The sequence below is a fragment of the Motacilla alba genome, chromosome 4, assembly GCF_015832195.1.
Source record: "Motacilla alba alba isolate MOTALB_02 chromosome 4, Motacilla_alba_V1.0_pri, whole genome shotgun sequence".
NCBI lineage: Eukaryota > Metazoa > Chordata > Aves > Passeriformes > Motacillidae > Motacilla > Motacilla alba.
This window is the reverse complement of record NC_052019.1, coordinates 22,047,857-22,058,819: the sequence shown is the minus strand read 5'-3', so window position 1 is coordinate 22,058,819 and position 10,963 is coordinate 22,047,857. Positions and strand designations below refer to the sequence as shown.

General features: G+C 38.8%; 2 protein-coding genes across 2 annotated transcripts in view; both read right to left on the bottom strand.

The window, feature by feature from the left end:
* Positions 1 to 6,043: 6,043 nt before the first annotated feature.
* Positions 6,044 to 9,304, bottom strand: C4H4orf19 (chromosome 4 C4orf19 homolog). The gene is made up of 4 exons (XM_038135652.1): positions 9,257 to 9,304; positions 8,898 to 8,905; positions 7,818 to 8,774; positions 6,044 to 6,173 (listed from the first exon to the last, which is right to left on the bottom strand). The coding sequence occupies exons 1-4, from the start codon at positions 9,302 to 9,304 to the stop codon at positions 6,044 to 6,046; spliced, it is 1,143 nt and encodes a 380-aa protein (XP_037991580.1).
* Positions 8,695 to 10,963, bottom strand: part of NWD2 (NACHT and WD repeat domain containing 2) — a 95,015-nt gene continuing 92,746 nt past the window's right edge. The window contains exon 12 of the mRNA XM_038135279.1: positions 8,695 to 8,774. The gene's annotated coding sequence lies outside the window, so the exon portion shown is untranslated. The remainder of the gene's footprint in view (positions 8,775 to 10,963) is intronic.

Here is a 10,963-nt window from a genome sequence, read left to right as displayed (position 1 = left end):
GAAGCAGTTGAGATGAACTCTTGTCTTTGAACTGTTCTGAATAATTGATTTTTGTTTCATGAGTGTCATTAGATATCCAGCTAAATACTCAGGTGATAATATGGTTTGATTTTCATATTGAGTAAGATAGTATTTTGAAATTACCATATTAAAGTAGTATTTAACTAGTGGTCTTCAATATTGATTAACAGTAAGAATAATTATCCAATAAATTTCTCAAATCTTATTTTCAAAGGACTCTACACACATCTATGCTTAGAGAGACAAGAATGCTATTTTTCTGTCAGGTGCAAGCGGATTTTGTGTAGAGTAACAGAATTTCATACTTGCTGGCAGCAGAGGGAGCTATGAAGCTTTTATTGATAATTCAAAAAGGTCGGAGTGGGTCAGTGTAAAAAAAGAATTAAACAAAAAAGTTTGAAAATGTCCTGATTTAATGGGAGATCTGAGGTGCTTCATGGAGCTGGGGCAAAGCTGTGGCTAGTCAGGACCCAGCAACTCAGCCCCTCTCCAGCCCTGCAGTGGTGTGGAAGTAGCTGCTGCAGCTATTAAAAGGAACAATGTAAACTTCTCTCTGAGCCAAATTTTTAATCAAAGCAATGAGGAAGAACAGGATCTGTGTGTCGTATGTCAAAACAATAGCAGCGTGCATCGCCTGGTAATTAACACTCATGCATGAATCTGGAAAAGTAATTCCCAGTCAGGGTGGAGTATGCATATTCTTTTGTAAGGCTTTTGATAATTTGTCTTGATTTTGATTAATGCTGGATCTCTAGTATGGTTGTTTTTTTGCAGATGCTAATTGGATGAGTTTTTTGTGTAAGTCTACGTAAGCAGCAGATTAATGAGTAAAAGGTAACCATTATTCTAGCAAAGTATGATGTCTGCTTGTTAGATAAACCCATGTCACTTTTACCTACCAAACTGAAACATGCCATTAAGAATCTGTAAGATTTCATCTGGAGACTTGTTCCAGAGAAACTTGTATTACTTCTGGCCACAGCAAAATCTCTTTCAGTTGTGCATTTTGTACTGACATCATGGTTCAACCCCGGGCAGCAGCCAAGCCCCTGGCAGCCACTTGCTCACTCCTGCACCAGTGGGATTGGGGAAAGAATTGCAAGGGTAAACACTGGTAAACTCGTTGAGATGAAGACAGATGAAGAAGTTTAGTAGGGAAAGCAGAAGCCATGCACACAAGCAAAGCAAAACAGGGAATTACTCACTGCTTCCCATGGGCAGGCAGGTGTTCAGCCCTCCCCAGGAGAGCAGGGTCCCATCATGTGTAACAGTGACTTGGGAACACAAACACCATCACCCCAAATGTCTCCCCAGTGGGCATGATAACCTGTGGTGTGGAATCTCCCTTTGGTCAGTTCAGGCCTCCTGACCCAGCTCTGCTCCCTTCCAGTTTCTTTTGTGCGCCTCCTAACTGTCAGGGCAAGAAAAAAGTCCCTGACTTAGGATAACACGACTTCCCAAAAAACCGAAACATCAATGTATTGTCAATGCCATTCTTATTCTTGAATCCAATCCACTATATTCTGAATGCAAGCACTCTAACAGCTACTAAGAAGAAATTAACTCTATCCCAGCTGAAACCGGGACAATTGAAATTAAGGACATTTGCATGGATCTTTTTTTTTTTTTTCCCTGAGGATTTTATGAAAAAGCTAATCTGAGGAATGCCCCTAAATTATTTAATGCATTATTTTTGGAAGAGGATCTCAAATAAGAACTAAAGAGATGTGAGATGGAAACAACCTAAGTTATTAATTCTTGGCCCGATCCCTATGGTTTGTCCTCAAATACCTAAACAGAGGCATTCATTCTCATTCATTTTGCTCTGTAGTTATCTTGCCTTTGTCACTTACCTTCCTTTCATTTTGGATAAGTCTAGGTGAATTACTTGGTACTGGCTTCAGGTATTAAGAGAAGGGAGGGGATAGGATATGTGATCACAGATTACTGAAAATCTGGCCATGCTTGAGGTTAAGGTTACTCTACCTAAGGTGAGTAGCTGAGGGTGTTGCCTTTCTCCTCTCTGCTTCTACACCCTCATAATATTCAAGTTAATCTCTAGCTCAGAGTAAACAGAAGGGAGCTTAATGAGCAAATAAATGACTTAAACTGCTGTCTTCATATGACATGGTTTTATTGTGGCACTGGTTGAGTACTTAAGTTGTCTTCAACCTGACATAATATTGGGATGCTGTGTTTCCTGAAATGCTTCTGAGGTGTTTTGTTTTGTTAATGAATGAAAGGTTTCTCAGTTATTAGTGTATAGTAATTGAGCCATGAATTAAAGCAAAGACCTGTTAAATCCTGTTTATAATAATGTCAGTCAAGATTCAGAGCAGAGAATGATGTAACCTTGATAGCTTTGATCACAATCATTGTGAGGTAACTGCTTAGGATGTGTACTTCAGCAATGGGATTAGAAACAAAATCAAGAGAGGTGATGTTTTTCCTTCTTCTTTGAGAGAATCCTGTTTTCCAAACTAAGTTGTACAAGGAAGTATTTATTTTTTCTGACTATGGGAGAAATAGGTAGGGAGTGGGGGAGTAGCTTCATGTAAAAAAATTCTGTTGTTCAATTGGACTAAAGTCTTTTAAAAAAGCTAAAACTGCATTTGTTAAAAAAACACTTAAAAAGTTATTGCTGCTTATGTTAAGGCATTAATTTGCTATAATCTATTTCAATTTTTATTATAGTGTCCAAGATGCATATGTAGACTCTTCAAAACTTTCAACAGTTCATAGTTTGAAATGGAAAAAGTTCCAAAGGTGGGATAGAATTTGCAGAAGTGGCCAGCAGTAGTACCATTTTAGGGGCAGGCATTTCCTGCCTTCTGTTTACTCAACGGGTTCGGTTGAAGGATTGTCTGAGCTGAAGTTTAGGATTGTAAAGGTTCAGGATGAAGGAAAATTTAAAACTGAACCTCCTGGAGATGCAAAGTATAACTGGTAATGGAGAAGGGAGTCCTAAGACTTATGTCTCTGGCAGTGCATGTGAATGCATGAAATTTGAAAAGCTTGGCCAAGGCAATAAGCTGGGGAGTTTCTGTTTTGATTTCATGATGGTAAGGAAAAAAGTCTCTGCCAAGGGCATTTCATGTTGAAAAGACCAATGAAAAAAAATTTAATCTGCTTCTAACAATTACTGTTAAACATTTTGCCATATCTGTGTTCTAAACTGTAAGACACAATGTCTGAAAAGAAAGTTCTATTAACAGAATTGTTTAAAAATAAATTACTTTTTAATGTAGGATTACTTTCATAATTTAACTTCTTTGTGTATTCAGCATGTTAAAGACATTTCAATGCATTTAATTTTGAAGTGATGCTCTTATGCAATTTAGTGGATTCCAATTTCCATCTACATGCAGGGAGGGATACCAAAATTCCAGAGAAATAATCTATTAAGATTCATTGTTTCAATGTAATTAAAATGTATAATATAGGCATTTGAATAAATATGTGAAATACCATATACACAGACCTTAGTAAATGCTGAGATATTGTATGCTCATCTAACAAAATGAGATACATTGGTAAGAATTAATCTTTTGGAAAACTAAATAACATTTAGGAAATTGAAACTACAAATACAACATAAGGTCAAGGTTAAGTTTTTAAATTTTATTTCCAAGTCAGTGTTTCTTGTTTCACCCTTCAAATGGTGGTTAAAGTGATATTTTCCTTAAACAATCAAATCTGGAATATCTTTTAGAAAATAACATTTTCTGTTTCTGAATTTCAGTTTTTAATGGGAAGTCTCCATAGCAACACTTGCCCAAACAATTACCTTTGTTCTTTAAAAGGGGAGGAAACACCTCCATTTTTGTGGAATTTATCTATTTCCAGGTTCCTGCCTACTTGTTAGAATTTTGTTTGCTGAGCTGAAGAATTCTGCAGTGTCAAGTTTTGGGTTCTACTCTTGCTGCATTTTCTCTAGGAAATAACTTCCTTGAGGGTGGACTGGGCTGTTCTCCACTCCTGTAGTTGTATGTGAAATCTCTGCAGTGATCTGAAAGTTTTAATAATCCAGGGTTAACCTACTGCCAAATGCAAAGGTGCTAAATTTATTCTTCCTCAATATCTCTTTGCTTATATATGAAAGACTGCAAATTCCCTTTAAATTGTTACTGACTTTGAGGAATAACAAATAAAACAGGAGCTTCCAAGATGCAAAAACTTTCATAGAAATACCAACTCCTATCATAGTTTCCTCTCCTATTGCCTGTTCTTTATTGCTACATATGTCTTCACACTTCTCTGTAAAGGATTACATCAAGTACAGAAACATTAATAATGATAGATATTGGCCAACCAGCTCCCTTTTTTTTTTTTTTTTTGTATCGAAGGAGAATATAAAGATTTAAATGATACTTCATAAGTGACCCCTCTGAATGTAGGAAACAGTTGATTGGTAGCTGAAGTTACAGCATCTGGGTGTCTTAAAATAATATGTAGTTTTTGACAGAAGTCTTAAAACACAGATTACTCTTGCTTCTAGTAGCATTTTTTTTCTCTGTGATTTTCTGCTTTCTCAAGTTACTGAATTTTTCTCTCACAATGCCTGAGCAAAATGGATTCTTAAAGCTGGCAGTTTTTGTGTTTATTTGGATCAACATCTGATGGACTGAGTAAGATCTGATTCTCACATAATTATTTAAAATCGAATTTTTGTGAAGGAAATTGTGGGTGGCGTTTAAAAATTATTTCTTAAATAAATTATTCTTTCGCATTTATTGTGAAAATTGTACTATAATTTGAAAAAGCTAAGAATACCTGGCACTTGGTGATGTCATGGTAGGGTTGAAGTATATAAACACATATGTAAATATAAAATGCATACAAATGTCTTTTTTTTTTTTTTAATTTAAAAACACTGGGATTTTTAACTTAGCAGTTAAAAGAGCAGTTAAAATTTAACATTCTTAGCAGAATGTTGGTGTTACCTCATAGGTTTATTTTATGGAAACTTTCCATGTGATGTAGGTTTGAAATATGCAGATGCCCGACTTTTGTTTTTTCCTTTTTTTTTTTTTCAGTGAGAGAACCCCAACCAGTTATTTCCAATGCAGTGAATATACTTGCTTTATGCTGGGTTTTGCCTCTTGTATTTGAGACAATGAGAGCTTGGGCTGCAAGACATGCACTGTCAGTGGTTCAGCTGCTCTCATGCAGAGGGTGGCCCATGGTGGCAGGGAGTTCCCATGGAAGAGCTGCTTGGTTTGAGTTGTCTGGGCTGCGTCTGACCAGGGGCTCTCCTCTAAGGTGTTTTAATGCTTGAGGAACAAGGTGAGAAACTTGCTGTGATTTGCACTTGAAGTTTGTGCTGGAGCTCAGGTTAGAAATATCGAGTTGAGTGGATATTGAAAAATCAGGTAAGTTTTCTGGGATGTTTGTTGCATTTCTTTCTTTAGCATCTTTTTTACTTGAATTGTTTTTCCTGGTTCGTGTCATGGTGCAGCAAGGGGCTGCTGGCTCCCTGGGGCTGGGATGGGGGGAGCAGTAGGGGTTCCCTGGGGATAGCAAGGCTGGATCCCACAGCCAGAGTCTGTCCTGCTGTCCCAGCCAGGGCGTGGGGCAGCCAACAGCACCAGAACGGCCCCAGCACAGGCGTCTCGGGCAGGGCCCATGGCTGGGCTGGCAGGTTTGCCCCTGGTGGGGTGAATGGAGTCCTGGGCCCCAGGCAGGGCAGGGGGAGCCCCGGGGTGATGGGCAGGGACAGTCAGGACTGGTGATGCTCTCAGCATAACTCGTTATTGGCAATGTGTCAGCACTTTCACTGACTCTCAGTATTGTAGTACTCTTTGAAAGACAAATGGATATGTAAAACTTGTATGCACTTAGGAGAAGGCTTAGAAGGACCTATTAAAATAGGAAAGTGGTAGAGAAGTTGTTGTAGTGCACTAGATAGTTATTTGGATGCTGCACTGGGTGTTGTGTTGCATGGGCGGTTCCCCTTTCTCTCGGGTGGGTTATTCCCTTGGAAAGGTGGTCTGTCCCCTATAGCCCCTCCCTTCACCCCTCTTCACTGGTATCCCATTGGCTGCAGCCCTCCGTCCCCGCCTCCCATTCTGCGGGTATAAATGTCCCTTGGGTTTTGGAATTCGGTCTCTTTTTTCACCTGGATGGTCTCCAATATAGATGTCCCTTTCCAGCTAATAAAACAGGACATCAGAACCATGTGGAGAAAGAGCGCTTCTCGTACTTTTCTTCGTCTATGTAGGATCCATGCTGGCTTAAATCCCAAACTAGCCAGGAGATTTAAAGCCCGAAACCCACGGATCCTTCAAGAAGTCAACAGTACTACAATATTTAAAACCATATAAAGTTTTTTTATTTTACAGATACAATGTTGTGACTCTTGCCTGTAGCTGGATATAGTTCTCTAGAAGTTGAGACTTTAGGTTGTTTTAATTGCTCCTAGGTACTCCAGTACTATAAGTGCTCCTAGGTACCCATCCTACTCATTAATGTTTTGAGAAGTCAAAATCAGCATATACTGTAGGCAAATACATTGTTGGTGCTTTTCGTGTATCTAATGAGGGCTATATCTTATTGAACTTCTTAAATGTAACTTTTTATATTCAGAAAATGCATAAAGTACAAAAGCCACCAGATTATTTTTATATGGTTATAAAATTTATTAGGAGTTTATAACAAAAACTTGGAAACCACAAAATTTCAGTATAAAATGTCAAGCACTTTCTATTTCAACCATACTTTTCCTGAATTGGCAGCACCAAATTGGTTTCTGCCTCCTTTTATTTCTCCCATTAGAAATGCAGCCCTTCAAGAATGCAACTATCTTCAGATCTTATGCTTAATCCAGTTTGGAAGCTCGGTCCCTTTCCTGATGTAAATTTAGGGACTACAGCAGAGATAAGGAGGAGTCCACATTGGCTTTTGCTGTTTTCATATAAACAAAACACATCTTGCTGGGGGTGTTTGAGACACAATCTGTTTGAAAACTGTATTAAGAGCTGACATGCACCTGGAAAATTTAGTGGAGTTCAGAGGTTTCAGACTGTCGTTTTACAACAGTTTTTATCTATCCAAACTGGTAGGGAATGAGTTTTGATCTCTCTGGCCTCTCTGATAGTGTGTGTGAAGTTCTTACATGAGCTACTTTAGCACATTAAACCAACAGAATTACCCACTCTCTTGGATTTGGCTGGGCTTCTGCTGTTTTAAGGAGCTGAAGCAGCAACACTTGGGGTATCAAACACAGTCAAGGGAGAGGTGTGTGGGGAAATATTATGTTATCATTCCAATGCCATGCACAGATTTAGGCTTAATCCATAATGGAACCATAGCCATGGTAAAGTTCAGTCCAAACTACCTTCCCTGTTTCATGTTTCAGTAGATCACAGAACTTTGGCTCATTTATGTAGTTTTTTTTCTGCTAGTGATGAAAATATGTAGTTTCTAACTCCATGGCTTCAATAGTCCTATTTTAAATAATGGGAGTTTTGTGAACCTGGAACATGCAGTGTGCACAGACCCTCATGATGAAAAAGAGGAAACACTTGCATGAGTGCAGATGAGGTGGGTGTACAACTGAATATTCTGTGTAGAAGAAATGATGCTTTGCCCTCCTGTTTGGGCCCATTGAGAAGAGTATTACCATTAGTCAAGGGAGCTCTTCTGTACCTCAGGCAGTAGAAATTAAAAGGCTGTATAAAACAGCTGAAGGGACCAAGGTTTAGTCCCAACTCCTTTTATATATGATGTTCATAACAGCTCTCCACGTGTGCTGTATATCTGTTCATATTGATCCAGAAATAACATCTAGATCTTACCCAGTGTGTTGGAAAGAAACCATCTCATACTCGTCATCATCTTCCACGTCTTCTCCTGCTGTTGCAGCTTCCAGTGCAGCCAGAGCTGCTGCAACTTCTGCATCTTCCTCCTCAATTCCTCCATTGACATCTTTATAGCTGGTATGTGTGGGTACCTGTGGGACTTTGGTAACAGCCATTGCAGTGATACCAGCAGTAAGGCTCTCACCCAAACTTGCACAGTCAGTTTTAAAAGGTTCAATACTGCTCTCTTTCACAGGCCAAGTAAGGGGGTCCTGGTCCTTTATTGCTGAAGTACCAGTGTTTTGGTCTGAAAGTGTGCAATTGGCTGAAAAGCTGTCTTTTTTAACATAGTTCCCAGTTTGATTGCCATTTTGGGGATAATCAATATCTGGCAGTCTTATGGTATTGTTTTCTGTTTCCAGTATTGAGTTTCGTTTGAGAAAGATGCTGTCTCCTGCAGACTGGGAGTCTGGAATACTGTTAGGCACATTGCTGGCTGCCTTACTCTGACTGCCTGTCTCTAGGTCAAGCTCTTGTCCAGACCTATTTGATTTGGTGTAAAAGTCTCTATTGCTGGCTGGAGAAGCCTCTGACTGGCTGGAGGTTCCCTTTTCACTGGTTTCTTTCGCTGGGCTTGTGTTGGGATTGAGCACGGAGTGCTGAGCACAGGAGTTGCCACCATTGACTGCAACATCAAGCTTTGCAGCACACTTCATAAGGCCATCCTCTTGAGAATCATTGCCTCTGTGATTCCAGAGAGTTTCTGTTATACTGTTGACTGGATTTTTAGTTTCTGTTTTGTTTATCTCATCCTGCTGGAGTTCATTTTTGGGTTCTTCATTTTCACTATTATCTTTGAATTTGGATTTATTGCTGCCTTGTTCATTGTGTTTATAGCTGTTTACTTCATGAATACATCCAGATGATTGTACTTCTTCTGGATCAAAGATATAGCTGGAGTAAGAAAAATTTGTAAAGGAAATGTTACTTATGATGTTAATCAATATAATTAGTAAAAAAGATTAAGCTTCCTTTTTAAGCTGAAGGTCTTGAGGAAGGAGTGTCACTGAACTTTACCTTGGGTCCTGAGAATGAGTTAAACCAAATGGAAATGCTGAATATGCTGTTGGCTGCTGTCTTCTGGGACAGATCATAACTAACCCCTGTACTGAGATTTACCAGGAGCAAAAGGAGGTTGTTGGAGAACTGTGTGCTACTCATTGCTTGTTTCCAGCCTTATTTTTTATTTTCTCTGGGGAGCTGATTAGCCAATGAGTAGTCATAACATGGATTGTTAATTAATATGTCCTCATATTGTTGCTAAAATATCTTCCTTTTTTCTTCCTCGTATTCTTCTTTCAAGTCTTTTGTCCGTTTTATTTTTTCCCTCTCCTGAATAATTTTCTTCCTCTTGCTCTATAATTTCCTTGACTTACCTCTTCCAGGGCCTCTCTCTTTTCTTTATCTTTCTTTTTTTCTCTCATAGCACCATTTTCTCCCCAGTTCCTTACCTGTTCTACAGAAGTGGCCAAGGGAAAGTAGTAACCATCAAGTGGGGCTGAAATGTGGTCTTTATAAAACTAGCTAGTCCTCCTCTCTAGGGAGACTTTTAATATGGGAATTCTTCCCCCAGCTAACTACATTTAACAGCTATGATGGAAGCAAAGATCTGTTGTTCATTTTCATTGCTTGGGGAGAAGGGAGGATCTGACATAATGTGTGCTCTTGTTCCTCCTGAATTGAGGAAAGCCCCTGCTACCTAAATTAGAAAAAACTTTACTAAAGAAGAGTTTTCAATGCAACACGATTCCTTTTGTGGGATAGGAATTATAGAAGTGGACCTTAATTACAGTAAATTAAAAGGACTTTCTTAGGAAATCTGTATGCCTATATCTAAAGATGCTGTAAACTTTGAGAAAACTCCAACCTTTTACCGTGGCTAACGAAAGCAACAGGTGTGGGGGAGCACAGACACATGGTTTAATGCTTTTCTTTTATTCAGTCTGAGAAACTCTTGTTCTATTGTACCTGTGAATCATTTTGCAGCACCTGCACCCCATCTGGATTTTCCTTAATCTGAAAAGAGAGAAAGGGAAGGCAAGGGAGAAACAGTGTGAGTGAAGCATTATGAAATTAAAATATGAGCAATTGCATTGAAAATGATGCTCATGTTTAGAAGGGTTTGTTAGCTAAAAACAAAGATGTCTACGCAAGAATGGATGGAGTACTCTTCAAGGTCTTTATAGGTTGTTGTTGAGCCATTGTCATTGGTCTTTAATTGGGGAAAAATCTGGGGAAGAATTTAACAATTCTTAGATAGTGAGTTCTCTCAGAATAGTTTCCTAACCTATTTTATGAATGGGAGAATTGTAAGTCATTGTATTGTGTGTGGGTTGTTGGTTTGTTATTTGGTTGGGCTTTTTTTTCCATTTTTTTTCTACTTGACACCTGTTGGTAAAGTTCTCAACCATGAATTTGCCCAGCTGTTTTTTGAAACAGTAAACTTCTAGCATCTACCACATCCTACCACTCAGTAATTTCACAGGACAGCCTTGCCTGTGTGAGGAATCACCTGCTTTTGTTTGACTTGAACCTGTTTTTTACTAGTAGTATTTGGCGCCTCATAGTTCTTATATTAGAAGAAGTAGTGACCATCATGACCAATTGTCACCATAGGAGAGGTCCTGTACTGTCCCCTCAGTGCTCATCTATTTAAATGTTACCCATACTGACATTGTTTTGTGCCTATGAACTGTCCTTGTGGTGTTGTCTGAATCTTTTTAACATCCTATTAAAATTAGGTGTGAGAACTACAAATGCAGAGTTCTCAAGGTGTTTGAAACCTGAAAGAAGCAGATTTATTCTTTCCTAATATCTTCTTGTTTCTATTCACTTCACCCTGTGACATCCACTGAGCACTGAGGTGACATTTTTGTGGAACTTTCTCTTAGTGAGACACAGACAAATTCCTGGAATGAGCATTTTGTTATAAGCAGTATGTTGTACCTCCATTTTACTACAGTAAAATTCCAGAGTTTCACTAGAACTAGCAGATGTCTGTGTTTTGCTACACCATTACTTGACCCAGTGAGATGCTAAGAACTATCTATTATTATATGGTTCTTATGCCAAAATCTTCAATT

Coding starts and splice junctions, on each gene's coding strand:
- C4H4orf19 (XM_038135652.1), bottom strand. CDS start 9,304: ATGAGAGAAAAAAAGAAAGATAAAGAAAAGAGAGAGGCCCTGGAAGAG. Junction 6,174..7,817: donor GTTTCTTTCCAACACACTGG/GTAAGATCTAGA, acceptor CTGTTTTATTAG/CTGGAAAGGGACATCTATAT.